General features: G+C 50.6%; 2 protein-coding genes across 3 annotated transcripts in view; both read right to left on the bottom strand.

Moving 5' to 3' along the window:
* FAM20B (FAM20B glycosaminoglycan xylosylkinase) overlaps nt 1–20,216 on the bottom strand; it is a 253,546-nt gene that overhangs the window by 178,523 nt on the left and 54,807 nt on the right. The window lies entirely within an intron of this gene.
* Nucleotides 3,032–20,205, bottom strand: TOR3A (torsin family 3 member A). 2 transcript variants are annotated; one of them, XM_058443423.1, is made up of 7 exons: nt 19,941–20,205; nt 19,277–19,390; nt 16,137–16,402; nt 13,957–14,135; nt 7,888–8,012; nt 6,943–7,111; nt 3,032–4,287 (listed from the first exon to the last, which is right to left on the bottom strand). In XM_058443423.1, exons 1-7 carry the CDS (start codon nt 20,203–20,205, stop codon nt 4,179–4,181), a joined length of 1,227 nt encoding a protein of 408 aa, XP_058299406.1. In that variant the 3' UTR covers nt 3,032–4,178. The 2 variants fall into 2 exon arrangements, with proteins under 2 accessions (XP_058299406.1, XP_032016777.1); XM_032160886.2 differs by lacking the exon at nt 3,032–4,287 and having other exon boundaries at nt 6,058–7,111.

Genomic DNA, 20,216 nt, shown 5'->3' on the forward strand with positions numbered 1-20,216 from the left:
TCTGAAACGTCTCCAACTCTTAACAGTCAAGATATCTATATCATTTGGATAGAGTTCTGGTTTTCCAACTACTAGGCTTAAATTCTAATGCAAAGCTTGCTTTTTTTTTTTTTCTTTTTTCCAGCAAGCCAGTAGTATTAGTTATTGTTACTTGCTCTGTTCAGCACAACTGTAGTTCACTTGAACTTCACTGTCATTCCCTACGCTCCTCTCTTACTGAGAAGCATGGGTGGGATTCAGGGCTGTGGGACAAGCTGCAGCCTACTCTGGAGCACTCACCCCGGTGACTCAGTCCAGCCTGTCTTTTGGGAAGTTTATTGCAATGTCCAGAAGGATGAATTTCTGCTTTTCATGCCACCTCTCTGAGGTATGTATTCTATCTTGAGTATGTACAAGATGATACCTTTTGGCTGGGCACGGTGGCTCATGCCTATAATCCCAGCACTTTGGGAGACCAAGATGGGCAGATCACTTGAGGTCAGGAGTTTGAGACCAGCCTGGCCAACATGGTGAAACCCCGTCTCTACTAAAAATACAAAAATTAGCCGGGCGTAGTACATGCCTGTAATCCCAGCTACTCCCGAGGCTGAGGCAGAATTGCTTGAACCCAGGAGGCGGAGGTTGCAGTGAGCTGAGATCGCGCCGCTGCACTCCAGCCTAAGTGACAGAGTGAGACACGTTAAGAAAAAAAAAAAAAAAAGATGATACCTTCATTTCTGACTCAATATCCTAGATCCAAAGGACGGAAAATTAGGGAAGGCTTCACCCTGTGGGATCAAGATAAGAAGATCCCATACTTCTCCCCAGGTAAGGAGTCCTGTGGCAGGTCATGATTCAAAGCTGACTTGGAATGGCAGAAACTGCTGAGAGGCCACCCTTGGAGATTTGTGCTTTCAAAGATGGGTTTCATGAGTCTCACAGAGGAAAAGACTTGTCAGCTGGGTTGATTTTGCATGATTATTGAACTAGAACTGGTAGACACGAGCTTCTCAGGTGGCAGTGGCCAGATCCTGCATCTGTGAGAATCCCCCACGTGAAGTGGTTTCCTGAGAGTGTTCACTTGGCAGTTGCTGCATTTCTCAAGCCCACCTGGCGAGGTCTCGCCAGACCCTTCCCTCCAAGTGCACTTACTTCTTCATCCCCATGTACATCTCTTAACTTTGAAATTGTTTACCTCTCCTAGAAAAATCTTACCTTTTAACCTGAGCAGAGTAGCAAAGCCCTGTTCACTCTGGCATGTTGAAGGGGAAAGGCCAGGCACAGCACTGTCTTCAGACCACACCATATCTGGAGCAGAATTGTGATACATGTCATCTATGTCTGTTCTGGAAGATTCTTTGCGCATCATTGTACTCGCATTAGCAAATTTTCAGGGTCCTACCTGTCACTCCAGGCTACTGAGCTGAACTCTCAGAAGCTGAGGTCTCCGAGCATGCTAAGTAACCTTTTAAGACACGCTGGAGGCAAACTGTCGAATGCTAGCAGGCTTTATGAAAGGAAATACAAGGAGTTTGTGTAGTCGGAACTTGCTTAGATTTGCTTCGGAATCTCAGAATGGGAGTTTTAAATCATGTAATTAGGCACCATAAACTTTAGTTGGAGAATGAGACTTAAATTTTCGCATATATATATATACTTAATTTTCAGCAATTATAACACAATAAAAAGAATATGCAAATTGTTGTTTCAGAAGGTTTTGCAGGACTGGGAATGCTTTAGGGTCATCAACAGTAAACCTCAGATTCTGTTCTGCACAATTCAGAAGTACCATACCAGGTATTGTGAGTGGCAAGAAGGCCAGGAGACAGAGATGTTTCTGGCAAATGAGGGCCAGAGAAACCAGCTCTCCTCCATTTTGACAGCAATTTTTCACTGTGGCCACTTGGACTCCATTATGTTTTGAGAGGAATTTCTTGAGATCTTGAGAAATCACCATGATTAGGCCAATTGTCAATTAGTATTCAGAAACTAGAAAGAACAATGAGATACTTATTGATGGTTCTTTAGGGCATATGTTTGAAAACCCTCTCATCTCAGATCTGTATAGCTGGTGTGTGTGCGTTTGTGTCCATAAGTGCACGTGCACTGCTGTCGTGCCCATGAAGAAAGGGGGAGTAAGTAAAAGAGGAATCACTCAGATCTTTCCTTGGATGAACAGCAGTAGCGTGGTTGGTGTGTTGACTGTGAACAGGCTGACTTAGCTGTTGACGTATACTCAGAACCCCCATCTCCTCCCAGACCCTGCAGTTTTTCTTCTCTGCAGTCTGATTCTCTAATGACTGTCACTGGACAAACCCCAGTTTTATGCTCGCTTAGGAAAAATAAGTTTAAACATTTCATGGTGGTTGACAGAACTTTGTCCCAAAACATGCGGATTCAGATTCTTTAAAACTTGTTGAACGTTTATACCAAAGGTCCCGCCTTGCAGGTGTGTATGTGGTGCACAGAGGGTGAGGTTTGGAGCATCGGGCACTGTATGCATTGCTAAGGGGACATAGTGAGACAATGTGGGATTTAACTAAAAACACATCAATCGTGGGTCACATTACCAGTGTTGTCAGGTATTTGTTCTTAATTGTTATTGTAATATATTTTCAGTTGTTTTTCTAATTTAATTCTCTCCATCTGTTGTCTGACTGTGAACTGCTAACAGTGTTAAACTTGATGTAAATAAATGAGGCCCTTGAAAGGGACTGCTCTCTCTGTCTTCTCACAAGGTTTGCCAAGTTGTGTTTTGTTTTAAATAAAGGTTGCAATATTTTATTGGCAAAGTAGGCTGGAGATTGGAGTGTTTCTCCCATGATTTTAGTTGACAGGGAATCTGAGCAGCATTTCTTTCTCTCTACGTAATACAGATGTCTATAAGGTAAAGAAGCTGAAGCTGATTTTAGCAAGCATCCCTCTGGCACATTCTTTTTTTTTTTTTTTTTTGAGACGGAGTCTTGCTCTGTCGCCCAGGCTGGAGTGCAGTGGCGCCTTCTCGGCTCACTGCAATCTCTGCCTCCTGGGTTCACACCATTCTCCTGCCTCAGCCTCCCTAACAGCTGGGACTACAGGCGCCCGCCACCACCCCTGGCTAAATGTTTGTATTTTTAGTAGAGATGGGGTTTCACCATGTTAACCAGGATGGTCTCGATCTCCTGACCTCGTGATCCACACGCCTCTGCCTCCCAAAGTACTGGGATTACAGGTGTGAGCCACCACACCCAGCCTGGCACATTCTTTAGAATGTCCTCTGTGGGGGTGAATACTCATCCTTTGATGGATTACATTTTTGGAAGTGAACAAAAGGCATCATCTGGAGTCCAGGCTGCTGTGCATAAGGTGGGTAATATGTTTGTTTGTGTGTCTTCAACATGAAGCGACTATCAAGTGAAATTTAATTCTCTCAAAATCCATTCTGAGGACAACTCCAAGTAAGTTCTAAGTGTTCTGAGTCAATGTAGCATTTATGGAGTAGGTGTAGAACCTCACAGGATAACATTCTATTCTTGTTTGACGTGGTCTTCAAGTTTTTATGACTGAGTTATTGCTTTTAGAAGTAACCTTAACAGGTATGGGTAGAATATACACAAGTTGTGCATTCGTGAGGCCCAGTTAAAATGGCTGGTAAGCAGCAGTTTATACACCTCCTCCCATTCCACCTTCAGTCCTTTTCTCCCACTCATTTTTGGTTGTCTAGAAAGTCTTTTTAGAATCTTCCAAGAATCTCTCAATGTGATTTGACTTACGATTTTTTTTTTTTTTTTTTTTTTGAGACGGAGTTTCCCTCTGTTGCCCAGGATGGAGTGCGTTGGCACGATCTCGGCTCACCGCAACCTCCACCCCTGGGTTCAAGCCGTTTTTCTGCCTCAGCCTCCCAAGTAGCTGGGACTACAGATGCGTGCTACCGTGCCCAGCTAATTTTTGTATCTTTAGTAGAGATGGGTTTTCACCGTGTTGGCTAGGCTGATCCCGAACTCCTGACCTCAAGTGATCCACCCGCCTCGGCCTTCCAAAGTACTGGGATGAGTTCGCCCACTGCCTAGACAGAGCCAGTTTATCAAGACAGAAGAACTGCGATGGCCAAAGAATAATTCACGCAGAGCTGGCTGTGCGGGAGACCAGCGTTTTGCTACTCAAATAAGTCTCAGAAAACTTGGGGATCAGAGTTTTTAAGGATAATTTGGTGAGTAAAATCATGGGGAATCGAAGCTGTTCTCTTCTGCTGAGTCAGTTCCTAGGTGGGGGCCACAGAACTGGTTGGCAGGTCCAGGTGGGGCCATGTGGTTGTTAGAAATGAAAAACCTGAAAAGACATCAAAAAGGCCAATCTTAGGTTCACAATAGTGACGTTAACCTTCAAGAGTAATTGGGGAAGTTGCAAATCTTAGGACCTCTAGAATAATGGCTGGTAAGAATTCCAGTTCCTCTCATCTTGACCTGGTGGCCTTTCATTTGTTGTACAAGAACAGTTTAGCCTTTTGGGAAGGGCTATTTAAACAAACTACACAAAAATCCTTCCCAAAGCTAGTTTGACCTATGCCCAGGAATGAACAAGGACAGTTTAGAGGGTAGCAACAAGATGGGGTCAGTTAGGTCTGATATGTCATTCATAATTTTCTCAGTTTATGAATTTTGCAAAAGCAGTTTCATAGGCACTTCATAAAGATGAACTCATGTCATCCAGCAACCCTGTGAGGTAGGTATGGTTATGCTGGAGTGCACACTGAGGCTGAACTGCTTTCCCATGGCCTCACAGTGTTCAGTGATGAAACCATGGCTCCAGCCCCGGCAGTCTGGCTCCAGAGAATGTGTTTGGAACCACTATATTCTGCTGCTTGTCTTGGTTCCCAAGGTGGGAGGTTCAGATCTTCTATTTAGGACACCAAACACAGCTGGCCAATGCTGGAACGAATGCCACCTGTTCTGTCCCTGAGACTTACCCTTTAACGAGTGTATTCAGTGTGTTTAGAGCCTGGTGTGCAGTAGCGTCGGGTGGCCTACATCTTCTGGGATGCTTGAGACGGAAAACCTGTGAGTAAGTAGCTAACACTGGCACCATCTGATTGTACCGTTAGGCTGAGTTCACTTTTATGCCTTGAGTGGTATGAAACTAAAACCCTTTTATTTCATTGATTTGAATATTTGAGTACCTAATGTGGCTCAGGGTAGGTACTTTCTAACCTTGAAGCAGTTGAGTAAATGAGCACTATAAACTGTTGAATGTGGGAGAGACAGAAGTGTTTCATTTTATAAGAACTAAAGGAGAGAGGGTTGAGGAAGGCTTTTATTTTTTTTACTTTACTTTGAGATGGAGTTTCGCTCGTCACCCAGGCTGGAGTGCAATGGTGTGATCTCGGACCATTGCATCCACCACCTCCCGGGTTCAAGTGATTCTCCTGCCTCAGCCTCCCGAGTAGCTGCGACTATAGGTGCATGCCACCTCACCTGGTTAATTTTTGCTTAATAGAGATGGGGTTTCACCACGTTAGCCAGGCTGGTCTTGAACTCCTGATATCAGGTAATCTGTGAGGAAGGCTTAAATTAAAAGAGGACATGAGATGATGACAGATAGAAAAGACAGAAAAGCCTAGGCACAGTGGCTCACGCCTATAATCCCAACACTTTGGGAGGCTGAGGCAGGAAGATAGCTTGAGTCCAGGAGTTCCAGACCAGCCTGGGCAACATAGTGACACCCTGACTCTATATGTGTGTATAATATATAAAAAACATAGGGAAAAAAGACCTATGTTATTCCAGAGGCATGGGAGAAGAACCAAGAAAAGGGGAAAGGCACATAATGAGCACTGTGTCTAGGCACAGTGCCATTTAATCCTCAAAATCACTGCTTTCCTTTTTACAGCTGAGAGTACAGGAGTGAACATTTTCATATATAAGAGCAATGATGTGCTGTGGAAGCCTCTTCAGTAGGAAGTTGGCATGACTTGGCTTCACTGATGTGGTCCCAAAGCAAACTGACTAGACAGGCAGACCAGTCACATACCCTGCCAGCTCCAAGTGTGCCAGCATCCACCCTGTCTCTGCCAGGCCTTATCAGGATTACTCAGTGTTTGAAATTTCACTAGGTCTCAGAAACAGAAAGTAGGCCAAGGATTTTAGAAAAATCAAAAATTTTAATCTTTACATATAACATGTCAAGACCCCCCAATTGTCTTTGAAAAGTTCCCCTCCCCCAAAATCTGTAGACCATAAGTCTTGGCCTACACTGACGTGATTTGTAAAATATCTTCCTCTGTGTACTTTTCCCTTCAGCCTCGGGCTCTTGGCTGATTCGCTCACAACAGAAGCAGCTCAGCTTTCCTGTGGGAGTACCAATTTGAAAGCCCACCAGCCCGCAAACCTAGAGTGTACTCTCCACCCCTGGGTCACAGAACTTCGTTCTCCCTGGCTCTGTAACCCAAGGACCCTACAGCCTCTGAGGCCTAACATACAAGCTCTTCCTTGCAGAAGAGCTGAGATGCTAAGGAGACCATCTGGAGTGTCATAATAAGCCCTTGGGATTTGCTGAGCTCCCACATGGCTTTCTTCAACCACCTGGCCCACTTTCTTCAACCACATTCCACTCTGGAATGCGTGTCTTTAAGGCACCAAGTGATCTTAAGAATGGGCTCTGTTTTTGAATTCAGCAATTTAAGTTCCTATCTATCTTGGTGGGACCTCCAAAAAAAAAGAAAAAGGATTGGCTCGACTTCTAATGTAAGGCCTGCCTTTTACACACCAGTTGTGTGTTTGTTAGTGGCTGCTGGATGCCAGTCCACACCCCCTCAAACACCTCACAGTCCCAAACGGGGTGTTCCTACAGGTCCCAGGGTCCTGTTAGTGGAAGAAAGGCAGCTCCAGGAAGTCTTCCTCTAGCCTTCATGACAGGAAGTAGTTAATCCTCTGGGAAATAGACTTGCAGCCCTGGGAAGAAAAGAGTTGTTCCTCCTTGGGGACATACACCATCATCTGGGCTATTTCATCCAGTGTCTCTTCTTTATACAGGAGTTCCTGGCTCAGGAAGGCATCGCGTGCACACAGCCTCACGTGACGGTACTCCAGTGGCAGGAAGGGGATGAAATAGTCAATCAGGTTTTCCTTCACAAGACAGCTGTGGCCAAAGCCATTGTCTGAAATCAGGACCAAAGTTACATGGTGTCTGACCTAGGACTGAACCTAGCTGGAATTTAGGGGGAGTGGGGGTTGCTGTTGGTTTCTTTGAAACAGGGGCTTGCTCTGTCAACCAGGCTGGAGTGCGGTGGTGAGATCTGGGCTCCTTGCCGCCTCCACCTCCTAGGTTCAACGGATCCTCCCATCTCAGCCTGTGAGTAACTGGGACCACAGGCGTACATCACCACACCTGGCTAATTTTTATATTTTTTCTAGAGATGGGGTTTCAATATTTTTTCTAGAGATGGGGTTTCACCATGTTGGCCAGGCTGGTCTAGATCTCCTGGACTCAAGTGATCCGATCCGCCTGCCTCAGCCTCCCAAAGTGCTGGGATTACAGGTGTGAGCCACCACACCTGGCCCCAACTGAAGGGCTGGGTGAGGTTGGATCTCATCTCTCAACTCCAGGAGTGCTGTCTGCAGCGTATGTCAAGAACTCTACAGCTGTGTCTCCTTTAGGTAAAGTCTTGCAGTGAGACTCAGGCTTCAGAGACCACTGCGCCTGTTCTTGGGGCCAGTGCAAACTACTATTTCCAAGCATTTCCAGAAAAGGAGCTCAGGCTTTCTTACCACTTTACCACTTTTCTTGTGCCTACCCAAGGTTGACAACGTGAGATGATTATAGTCTGCCTTCTGTGTTCCCAGGTACCCTGTCTGCTTCATAAACACACATTCCAACAAATTAATTATCACCAGCTGTGGCTGTCACCAGAGGCATATTGAATCAGTTACTTACCTATGGTCTCCACAATCTCTGCCTGGAGGTGGGGCTCCAGGTGTTCCATCGTAATTTCTTCCCGGGACCATCCAGCCTTGAGCAACTTTAGGACCACTTCATTGATTATATCGCCCCTGAGATTACTGAAAGAGACAAGAGCTTGTTAACCCATTTGTTTATATTTAGCTTCCATATATGTTATCTCACCGCTGAAACCAATGCATTGGTGCCTGGAATAATAGAGGCTGAGGGGCGTGGACCTTCTCTCTCTCCCAGGAGACCTTGTCACAACCTCACAACCCAAAGGTCTGCACAGAAAAGACACTGTCCAGTTTTGCCACCCATTCTCTCTTGTTCCCTCTTGACACACACTGAGACTGTGCTAAGTGCAGGGAGCATGAAAAGATGGTAAGATGTGGTTCTTTACTTCTGTGTGGTCTGAGGGGCATCCGTGTATTTGGTTCCAGGACAGTGTGGCAAGTGCTAATGGAGGAGTGACTGAGTTCTAAGGAGAAGGCTTCAGAGGGAGGATGAGGCTTCTGAGCAAATAAAGACCAAGTAGTGATCATCAGACACTTGGCAAGGAAGGGATGTGTCCAGGCCTGGGTGCACCAGGGGAGCACAGGCATGAAAGGCTGGCCAAGGCTAGGGTGAGGAGGCCTTTGTCTGCCATGTACATGGACTTGAGCTTATGGACCATGAAGAAGGGATGGAAAGGAGGATTTAATAATTAGTTATGGAGGCACAATTGAAAAACCCTGTAACTGATGGATGTGAGAAGTGAAAGGAGGTCATCAAAGAACAAGTGTTAGCCTCAAGCTGCTTGCTGTCCCCCTTAACAGAGGTGGAACATGGAAGGGTGGAGATGAAAGCTTGGTTTTACACAGGTTTGAGTGTTTTTTGCTTGCCTGTGATCTCTCTCAGGTTGTGATATCACTGGGCAACTGGAATTACGGGTCTGAAGCACAGAAAGTGATTTGGGTTAGAGATAGGAGGGAGAAAGGGGATAAGGAGAGAAGATGCAACCGTAGAGCCACCAGCAGGGAATCTGGAGGTAGTGGAGACTTGGACTTCCTCTGCCCTCCACAGCCCAGGCATACTTCTCCCCCACCTCACTGCACTCTCCTCCCCTCCCTCGGCTGCAGCCTCAGCCAGCTCCACCAGCTCCTTAAACCAAGGCCTTGCCCATCTCCACATCAATGCATTTGCACTTCCCCGTGCTTTCTCTCTGTTTGGAGACAGAGTCTCATTCTGTCCCCCAGATTGGAGTACAGTGGCGTGATACAGCAGCCTCCACCTCCCCAGGCTCAGCTGATCCTCTCACCTCAGCCTCCTAAGTAGCTGAGACTGCAGGTACATGCCACCCTACCCAGCTATTTTTTATTTTTCTTGAGATGGAGTTTCACTCTTGTTGCCCAGGCTGGAGTACAGTGGCGTGATCTCAGCTCACAGCAGCCTCTGCCTCCCGGATTCAAGAGATTCTCCTGCCTCAGCCTCCCAAGTAGCTGGGATTACAGGCACATGCCACAATGCCCAGCTAATTTTGTAGTTTTAGTAGAGAGAGACAGGGTTTCACCATGTTGGCCAGGCTGGTCTTGAACTCCTGACCTCAGCTGATCTGCCCGCCTCCCAAAGTGCTAGGATGGCAGGTGTGCCCAGCCCTATTTTTAAAATTTCTTTGTAGAGACAAGGTCTCACTATGTTCCCCAGGCTGGTCTCAAACTCCTAGGCTCAAGTGAACCTCCCACCTCAGCCTCCCAAAGTGTTGGGATGACAGGCATGAGCCACTAGGCCTGGCCTCCCTTGCATTTTCCTCAGGTCCAGCAGAATGAGGGAGGGTAAAGGACAGGGAAGGCAGGTGGCAGGTTAAGGAGTGGGGAACCAGTATCTCCATCTCTTTCCCTCCTTACCCAGCTCTGAAAGCCCCCATGACACCCACCAGTATATTAACTCACATCTTTGCTCATTTAGCCTGTGACCACACCCTGTTGACTAGGCTCCATGGGGGCTCCTGGGACATGAGGGGAGCTGTGTGGTTCTCTCCCTCCCTGCCTCCACCATTGGGTAGAGGCTAAGGCTGGGCAGGCGTCCTTCCCTGCCACGCAGGTTAAGCCGGGACTGCCAAGTTATCTAGCTAGGTGCCTCATCGTAGGGGGAGGTGCCAATGTGTCTTTCACAGCCAGAATTTACCAGGGGCTGAGAGCTCCCAGCTGGAGGAGCCCGGCAGGAACAAGGGCCATCTGCAGTGCTTGCTCAAGGTCAGTTGCTCAGCCGGGCTTCCCCCGGGGAAGCTGCTCACGATACTCTTCCACTTTCTGACACTGCCCCTGCTGCAGGAAGGCCTCCCAGGCACATGATCTGTGCACACAGGAGCAGCCACAGCTGGATCAGCTGAGGCAAGACCCTGCTGCCAGGGCGTTGCCCCATCCTGCATTCCCCACAGGAGGCAGGTAGCACTGTTTACCTTGGCAGGGGCTGGAAGGCAGGATCCAGGGTGCTGTGAAACCCCACACAGTGATACTCCCTCACCCCATCCCAGGGGCACGGACTCCAGGGCCTTCTCCATTCTGTAAGGTGCTTACATGGGTAAAGAGAGGTCCCATCACATGGGGCAGGAAGCTTAGCCTGTTTATTTCTGTAACCCCAGTGCTATGCACATATCAGGCACTCAGCCTTTAGTAAATAAAGGGACATCTCTGCACATGTGTCTGCACCATCTCCACCCTTCTCAATCTCTCCGGTTTTGGCCCATAGCCAAAGTCCCTTTTCTTCCACCACTTTACAGGCTTTAATCTCACCCACTGACCCATAACCTGGGGCCCCTCTCTACACACCGCCCCTCCCGTCTTCAGGACCACCACTCTGGCACCAGCGTTCTACCTTTAGACACTGTCTTTCTGGAGCACCTCAATTCCCTTCTACAGCCTCCCAGGTCACCTGCTGACCTGGGTCACTGGGAAGTCTGGAAGGGCCGGGGGGTACCTCTCTCAACCAGCCCTCATCCCCCGTCTCCAGCCCCTACCAGGGCTGACCTCACCAGCCCTTATGCCTAAGACCCCAAAAGTAAGGGGGCTTAAGTCCTCACCAGAGAGAACTGGTTGTTACTGCTAACAAACCCCATGCTAACTGCTACGTCTTTCCCAAAGAACAGACATAGACTCAATCATCTCTTTGAGCCTTAGTGTCCTCATTTATAAAGTCAGGACTGGACCAATCTAAGCTGTCCTCTCAGTCAACAGGCAGCCAACAGACACTGGGGGCTGGGGCGCAAGGCCCACGACTCCACAAATAATTTCTATTTGTGTAGTTCTGTAATTTTTCAAAGTACTTTCTATCCTTTTCCTGACAACAGCACAGAGGAAACAGGCTTTAATTACCCTTGTCACTTTACAGCTCCCATGAGAACAGGGCAGCAGCTCCGATCACAGAGTTCCACGTTCCTGTCCTGCCGCGTGAGCCCATTCCTGCAGCCTTCTATACTTGGCAGAAGTGGGCGAAGTAATGTTACTTTCCTGGTGCCCAGCCACCGGCCCCAATTCCCTGGCCCGGATGAAGGACAGGCTCTGAGCACCACACTCAACTCCCTGCTTCAGCTCCCACCTCCTCTCTCCTGCCACCAGGGGGAGGCCAGCAAAGCCACTGGCAACTCACTTCAAACAGCAGGTTTAGGATTTATTTCAGAATTAAACTGCCGCTCTTCCTGCAGTATGACTTGGTCACTCTAGCAGTTTGAATCAGCTGTGCTTTTCTTTCACACCTTAGAATCCTTATTACAACGGATGATTAATTGAAGCTCATTATAGAAATCAAATCCAGAGACTCCAATATCAACAGTGTCTCCTCCCAGCCATCGCCGGACTACCTGAGAACTTGAGGTTGAGAGGCTGCTGCCCTGGACAGCCTGGAGACAGACTATGTCAGCCCAGCCCTCGGCTGGAGAGGGGACCTCTGGCTCGTAAAGGCTGGGCACAGGCCCACACCAGAGCCACTAGAACCCAAGGCCACATCTTTTTAATGTGCCCTTTACATCCTTCTCAAAGGCTCCTGGGGGACCTCCCCACCCTGCTGCGGCATGGAGGAGTCTGGCAGGCGGCTTTCCCGCAGGCGCAGCCCAACCCCGCCCACAACCACGTGGCCTCGGACAGTCCACTGAGGCTGGGTCACTGTGGGAAAGGACAGGCGGCTGGCGAGGGGCTGGAGGGTGCTGCTGTCGGGTCGACAGCCAAAATACTACAAAGGCTAACATTTGCCTGGAGACTGCAGGGTCAACGGGTCACATTAGGCAATCATGGCCCAGGTGAGGTTTTCCAAGCTGAGAAGTGGGTGGGAGAGTCTGCGTGGCCGGCACCACCTGAAGCTGGGAGACCCCTGTCTCGGGGAGAGGGAGGAGGAAGACACTCGCGCAAGAGAAATCCCTGTGGAAGCAAAAGGGAGGCCCGAGGCTGGGTCACCATGCTTTGCTCTGTGCTGTGGGAAGGAATGGCTTCCGCATCGGTGGTTCAGAGGGTCCCTTGGACTCCCCAACCCAGGGCTCAGGTGGAGAAACCACAGAGCACCCAGGTGACTGCTCTGTTCAGGCTCATCTGCATGTTGCAGCCTCCACCTGACTCTCTGTAATAGGAGGAGAGGTGAGCCCGGCTGCCTCCGAAGGTGGGAAATAAACAGTACAGAACGTGGGGATAAGAACTAATTGGAAGAATGTACTGTCCTCACCTCCTGGTTCTGGGCACTCAAATCATGCAAGAGATCTCTCTCCTCTTAAAAATCACCCTGGGCGCCCCACTCCCCTCCCACTTCGCAATGCATTTTAAGTCTCCACAGCTTCACCTACAGACCAGGAAGGGCTTCCCGCCACCAGGTTCAAGTGATTCTCCTGCCTCAGCCTCCCGAGTAGCTGGGATTACAGGCGCCTGCCACTACACCCTGCTAATTTTTGTATTTTTAGTAGACAGGCTGGTCTCGAACTCCTGACCTCAGGTGATCCACCCGCCTCGGCCTCCCAAAGTGCTGGGATTACAGGCGTGAGCCACTGTGCCTGGCCCGTTTCACGTCCTCTTGTGAATCCACACTGAAACTAGATCTGCCCTCTACAGCTCAACCCTTCACCCCTCCACACTCCCCAAGCTAGGATGAAAATCAGCATCCCCTCACCAACTTCCCCATCCTCACAAAGTGCACCCTGCAGCTTGGGAAACCCCCGCAGCAAGCAAGTGCTCGCCAGGGGAAGGCGAGGCCGCAGTGGAGTTGGGAAGGGAGCAATCGGTTTGACTCCTACCGAGGCTCGAGCTGTTGTGAAGCCTTCAAATTGGGTCAACAAGGGCCCAAACTCGACTTGTAACAGACGCAGGACTCCCCCAGTTGGAGCCTCCGCAAAAAGATGAGGTTGGACAAGTTATTTCTAAGTTGGCTTCCCGCAAAGACATGTCAACGAAAGCACAGAACTGCAGTGCAGTGATTCAGTGACTGGGTCCCGCATGGTAGTGTCACAACTGAACTACAGGTACTCAGAGGAAGCATGGGTTTCTCTCAACCCGTATACCCTGGATTTTAAGCCAGTGATGACTTCTCATGATCGGAGAAGAAACAGACCTTCCAAGGCTGGAGGAAGAAATGGCCGTGTTGGACTTGATGGGAGACTATGCCATTCTCTAACCAGGCTTGCCTTGGGAATTTGTTTCAAAAAATCTGTCACCCAGATTGGAGTGCAGTGGCCCGATCTCAGCTCACTGCAACCCCCACCTCCTGGGTTCAAGCGATTCTCCCACCTCAGCCTCCCGAGTAGCTGGGACCACAGGCACATGTCACCACGCCCAGCTAATTTTTGTATTTTTTGTAGAGATGGGGTTTTGCTATGTTGCCCAGGCTGGTCTTGAACTCCTGGACTCAAGGGACCCGGCCGCCTTGGCCTCCCAAAGTGCTGGGATTACAGGCGTGAGCTACCACAGCTGGCTGCTGCTTTCTGTACCAGAGTTTGTGCTGTTTTTTCTCGAGGAAAGGTTCTGAACCTGGGGGCTCGTGGAAGCCTCCACTGCCAGCTAGTATCTTCCCCTCCCCCAGCCCTCCTGACTACTGTTCCCCAGAACCCACCTGAGAAACAGAAAGATAGTCCATGGAGACTCAGCCCTGTGGCCCTCAGGGGCCCGGCGTTCTAAGTGTGGCCCAAGGACCTCCAGCAGCCCTGGGTGCAGCTTCTCGGCTTCATCAAAGATGAACAGGGTCTGGCGGCAGAGCTGCTGCGTCCCCCGAATCTGGCCCATCAGCTGCTCCTGCATGGGATATAGGGAGCAGCTGGGGTAGTGGCGACTCCTTCCACCTCCGGCCTTGAGGGCGTGGTTTCCCCTGGGCATGTGCAATGGACCCCCTGGGGCTGGGTTTCCCACTCCTCGAACCTATCAAATCCAAGCTGTTGGGGAGGACCTAGGACATTTGCATCTGACCAGCTCCCAGGTGATTCTCAAGCACCCTGAGGGTTGAAAGCTAAACAAGGTGAAGCCAGCCTGGGGACTAGGAGAGAGCCTAGAAAGGAGTGGGGAGAAGCCCTTCTGCCCTTGAGAAGGGGCCCCTGCTCCAGCCCTGCTCTCTCCTCTCCAGGACTAAGTCCCATCCAGGAGCTAACAATGTCCACACTGCCTGCGAAATTTCATTACTTCTACAACAAAAAAATCCAGGCGCAACTTCCCTGTTTAAGCTCAGGGTCTATTCCCAGGGGTGGGTAGGAGTTGGGCTTTCATACAGGGGTGATGGGCAAAGAGAGGCTCATGTGCCCAGAGGCAGCCACAGTCCCCTGCCCTGAACTCCCGGGGGCAGAGCGCCCACTGGCACCCTGGCTGGGTCGAGATCTCAGGGGAGCAAGCCTGCTGAATGACTGTCTGGGCCCAACCAACCTCCGACTTCGCTCCTGCAAGGGGCTGTGGAGGGTTCCTTGCCCCAGGCAAGAGAGTAAACCCTCAAGTGAAAAGACGGTTCTTTGCAACGTTCATCAAAATGGACAGGGAATATATTATTCAGGGCCAGCTCCCACCCCAGAGCCCACACTCCCTGTCAACTGGGTGCAACTGCGTGGGGGAAAGTGAGGGGCAGGGCTGTGCACATGCCAGTTTTCACAGCGGGGAAGCTGGGGCCGCAGCAGTCTTGCCACAGTCTAAGCCAGATAGTTCTTCCTGGAAAGACCCAGCTCAGCCTGCCCCTGCCCTCCAAAGCCATATGGAAACTGCCAGGAGACGCGGGCAGTCTCTGTCCTCAGACGCTGACATAATCTTCCCAGGTGAACACATTCCAAATATTAAAACAGAAAGCCAAAGACAGGTGCAGTCAATTTTGTCAGGCTCTTCCGGTATGTTTTCAATACTACATGGCTGAATTAGTAGAAGAAACCCAAAATGGCAGAACAGCCAAGGAAATTTCTGTCCATCCACTTGCTGGTATGTAATAAGCCGATAACGGGAAGCCATGAAAAAATCAGGTAAGATAGGATAGGCCTGTTTTCTTTTTTTTGAGGCGGAGTCTTGCTCTGTTGCCCAGGCTGGAGTGCAGCAGCACGATCTCGGCTCACTGCAAGCTCCGCCTCCCGGGTTCACGCCATTCTCCTGCCTCAGCCTCCCGAGTAGCTGGGACTACAGGCGCCCGCCACCACGCCCGGCTAATTTTTTGTATTTTTAGTAGAGACGGGGTTTCACCATGTTAGCCAGAATGGTCTGGATCGCCTGACCTCGCGATCCACCCGCCTAGGCTTCCCAAAGTGCTAGGATTACAGGCATGAGCCACCACGCCCGGCCAATAGGCCTGTTTTTTAAAAAGGCAGGATATGCAACTTTCTGTCCAACGTAGTTACAATGACAAAGAGCCTGGGGAAAGGTTCCGCGCCAAAGGCAGCACATAAAATGCTACCTCTCCTTAGCTGACAAGGGTGTGTCCGTGTGGAGAGTCTGACAGGTTTTGCTTTTCTCTGTCCTACACTGCAGTCTGTGACATTTCACTACTTCTACAACAAAAATCAACATGCAGCGTCCCTGCGTTAAGTGCAGCGCCCAGCCTCTCGAGTGTGGCTGTTTGGGGACAGAGCAGGGGGTGGTGTTTGGAACGCCAGTCTCCTCCAGATGCTCAGGGCCTCTGTGAGGAGTGGATGGAGTCAGTGGCTCTGTCACAGTTTCTGCCACCTGTCCCCACCTCCCCAGGCTTCTCCAGAGCCCACTTCCTTGCAAGGAAGAGCTGGCAGAAGGGTCTCCCTCCCAGCACAGAGGCATCACCCCAGCCCTAGTCGGCCTCACCTTGTACAGGTCCACATATTTGGGGTGAGGAAAGTGGAACGTGGCGATGAACATCCTGACACAGTCACTCATCAGCCCGTCCCGATATAGGTTCTCCACCAGCATCCGTGCCACGAAGTTCTTGCCTGTGCCAGACCAGCCGTGGAACGACAGAGCAAGGGCCTTGTCTGGCTGGGGCGTCTCTAAGTAGCCCCTCACTGTTCTTAGGACCAGCTGCCGGACCAAATGCTGGCCATGCAGCCGCACGTTCAGGTCCCACTCTAAGCCTAAGGACAGGAAAGAGGTAGTCACAGCAAAAGGCACACAGGCCCATCCGCCACAACAGCCAACAGCCCCGAAACCAAGCAACTCTGAATCTCTCTCGGGTGGAATCAGTTACTCCTCCTGTTTGGCCTTAGAATAAGAAGCCAGAGGGCAGACTTTGTAGCAGAAGGGATTCAAGGACTACTTTCTTTTTTTTTTTTTGAGATAGAGTCTTGCTCTGTCACCCAGGCTGGAGTGCAGTGGCGCAATCTAGGCTCACTGCAACCTCCGCCTCCCTGGTTCAAGTGATTCTCCTGCCTCAGCCTCCTGAGTGGCTGGGATTACAGGTGCCCGCCACCATGCCCAGCTAATTTTTGTATTTTTAGTAGAGACGGGGTTCACCATGTTGGCTAGGCCGGTCTCGAACTCCTGACCTCGTGATCCACCTGCCTCGGCCTCCCAAAGTGCTGGGATGATTACAGCTGTGAGCCATTGCGCCCAGCCTCAAGGACTACTTTTTGAAGAGTTTGGGAAATCAAGATGGGACTCAGGGAGAGAGTGGAATCACCCTTCCTGAAGATCCTGCAGATACCCAGAACAGTTGGCACAGACCTGTCTAGGGAGGAACGCTGTCCCCCATGTCCTGGGGCTGTTCCCATCCCTTGGTTTCAGGGCTCCCTGTTTTATGGAGACTGATTTTATTCATTCTCATTCAATTCAGCCAACACTTGGTGAGAGTGGCTTCAGTGTGCAAAGCCTTCTGCTATGCCTAACTTCCTCCTCTCAGACGTGAGGTTGTAGGATTTGGAGATGGCGCTACCAGGAGCCACAGTGGAGACAGGGAGGATGTGCTGCCAGCTGTGGGTGAGCATTCCAAATCCAGGATCGATTGGTTGAACACCTTAAGCCAGCCCAGAGCAGGTATTCTGGAGCCTTGGGAGGTCAAAGTCTATGATAAAACATTGAGGGTATCACACATTGCTCCAAAAGTAGTAGTGACATAGAAGAAAATTAACATTTGCTGCTTTTTTCTCTGTATTCAGAACTGGGCTAAGTGTTTTACATTTAGTCTTCACAATTCTGCAAGGCAGGCATTATTATTTCCATTTAAAGCTGAGGAAACTGGCTGGGCGACGTGGCTCACACCTGTAATCCCAGCACTTTGGGAGGCTGAGGAGGGCGGATCACGAGGTCAGGAGTTTGAGAGCGGCCTAGCTAACATGGTGAACCCCCTCTCTACTAAAAATACAAAAATTAGCTGGGCATGGTGGTGGACACCTGTAATCCCAGCCACTCGGGAGGCTGAGGGAAGAGAATCGCTTGAACCTGGGAGGCAGAGGTTGCAATGAGCCAAGATCACACCACTGCACTCCAGCCTAGGTGACAGAGACTGACTTGGTCTCAAAATAAATAAGTAAAAAATAAATAAATAAAATAAAATACAGCTGAGGAAACGGACACTTGGGAAGGACTCTTCAGTTTGCTAGCAAGGAAGAGGCAAGACTAGGAATCCAGTGGAGGGGTCTCCGATTCCCTGGCCAGAACAATTTGGATATCCAGGCCCTTGTCGAACAACAGGCATGTTGAGGGCAGAAAGTAACTTGCTAATTGCTACCTAGGGTCTTATCCAAGTCAGCAGTGATCCAAATTCAGACTTCCTGACCTGTGTGTAGTCCTATCTTCTGTCCTGAGTCAGACTGTGTCCCTAAACACACTGTGTTATTGGCATTCTGGCCAATTAAGTGACCTAAATCTCTGGGGTGGGCCTCATTTATGGAGATTGAAGGAGCTGGGATCAGGAGAACTCTGGGCAAGAAATTGCTCCTGGGGAAAAGAGAGGAAGCTTTTGCAAATGTCTGAATAGGTTTCAGAACATGGGGCCAAAGATCACCTTGTGAGAGTGAAAATGCAAATCAACTGCAATATGCAAATCAAGCCACCCAAACTAATTAGAAAATGCTGGTTGCCATGGCGCAGTGGCTCACACCTGTAATCACAGCACTTTGGGAGGCCAAGGCGGGCAAATCACAAGGTCAGGAGTTCAAGACCGGCCTGACCAACATGTTGAAACTTCCCTGTCTACTAAAAATACAGAAATTAGCTGGACATGGTGGCAGGCACATGTAATCCCATCTACTCGGGAGGCTGAGGCAGGAAAATTGCTTGAACCCGGGAGGCGGAGGGTGCAGTGAGCCGAGATCGCAGCATTGCACTCCAGTGTGGGTGACAGAGCAAGACTCCGTCTCAAAAAAAAAAAAAAAAAAAAAAGAAAAGAAAAGAAAAGGGACACTTTTAATCACAACCCAGAATTTCTGATCAGTTCTCTCACCGGATAGTTCCAGCCCCTTCTGAGAGTTAGCTGTTTCTGTTTAGAGTGAAACAAGGTGCTCTGGGCCTGACTCTACTAAAGATCAAAGGAGATGTTGGATTATGAGTTAATCCCTGTGAAACTCTTAGCACAGTGCCTGGTATGTATAATAGATATTAGCTATTCTCTTCTCCTTGGAAACGCTCTCAGGGATGCAGGAGGACATGGTGAGGGGTAGGTGGCAAATGAGCAGAGGAAAACCTGTTTAGACAGAGGACACACGGTGGTAATGAGGGGCCTGTTCCCTCCTCCCAGCTTAGCTGAGTGTGATGTGTTCATGGCATTCCCATGGATCCTCAAGATCCACGAAACAGCTCAGTTTGCCTGGGCTATTTAGCTAGAGGCTAAAAAGGGGCTTCCCTGACTCGAGCATTTGGTACTCCCTCAAAACTTCCCTCGGACTGTGGCAGTTCCTGCTTGTGGGGAGGCTGGGCAGGATGACGAAAGGTCCCTTGCATCTAACCATTTCCCCTGGACTGCCTCCCTTCCCCACAGATCCCTAGCCCCTTGAAGCCATGCGGGGTCCAACCTGTAAAGTTGTTGGAGATTCTGCAATCCCCTCTGGGGCAGCAGTCTTTGAAGCTGCAGTACCACGTGGTCAGGAGATCCAGGTACCGCTGGCCCAACAGAGGAAGACGCCAGCCTGGAAAAGGTGGAGCCGTGAGACCGAGAGGAGACCATCCGGTGCTCGACAGTGATGCGGCAACCTTGCCACACAACTTGTCAGGGACAGAGGGACACCCAGAACTCAGATTCCAACTCCCAGCCCCGGCTTGGCCCACTGTCGGTCCTCAAGCCCTGCGTCCAAAAGCAGCAAGGGAGATAGCAGTCACCAGGCATGTCCACAGCGGACGTTCCCTAGAGCTGTCAAGAGCAGCACCTTCGAATAACGCCAGGGTGGGCTGGAACACGGTACAGGCGGTGCGAGAGAGTCTAGAAAGCGCGGGGATCAGGGGGAGGCGGGGGACTGGAAGCCGGGCCCCAGGGGGCGGCGCCGGGGACGCGGGTGGGGCAAGGGCGGTGATGGGGCTCCGGGCTCCCGGCTACGCGGAGGCTGCCCCCGCCCACAGCCGGTACCCGAGGCTGAGCGGGGCAGACTGCGGGCCCAGATGTCGCCCCGGACAGGAGCGAGGCGACCACAGCCGCGCCCGGATCGCACTCTGCTCCGCAGGGCCGTGGGGACGGGGTCTTACCCAGGGGCCCCGCGGCTGCCTCCTCGTCCTCGTCACAATCGCCGGGCCACACCTGGCAGCTGAAGAGCGTCCAGTACCGCTTGGAGAGGGCACTGGCCGCCCTGAGCTGCTCCTGCAGGCGCTGGAAGCCCGGCCAGGCCCAGGCCGAGCCCGGCTCGTCGGTTCCCTCCCACGGCCTGGAGGCGCCGAGGGGCTCAGGCCCGCCCAGGAGCAGCAGCAGCGGCAGGAGAAAGGGCCAAAGCTGGCGCCACGGACCGCGAAGCATGGCCGGCCCCG

This window comes from Hylobates moloch, unplaced genomic scaffold (genome assembly GCF_009828535.3).
Source record: "Hylobates moloch isolate HMO894 unplaced genomic scaffold, HMol_V3 SCAFFOLD_8, whole genome shotgun sequence".
In the NCBI taxonomy this organism is placed as follows: Eukaryota; Metazoa; Chordata; class Mammalia; order Primates; family Hylobatidae; genus Hylobates; species Hylobates moloch.

What these genes read in the sequence shown, in the direction of transcription:
- TOR3A (XM_058443423.1), bottom strand. Translation starts at nt 20,205, where the DNA reads ATGCTTCGCGGTCCGTGGCGCCAGCTTTGGCCCTTTCTCCTGCCGCTG. An exon ending in ACTATCTTTCTGTTTCTCAG is followed by an intron (nt 8,013 to 13,956) that starts GTGGGTTCTGGG and finishes TGTCTCTTTCAG; the next exon opens with TAATCTCAGGGGCGATATAA. An exon ending in GAAATAGCCCAGATGATGGT is followed by an intron (nt 4,288 to 6,942) that starts GTATGTCCCCAA and finishes ATGTCTTTTCAG; the next exon opens with GTTTTTCATTTCTAACAACC.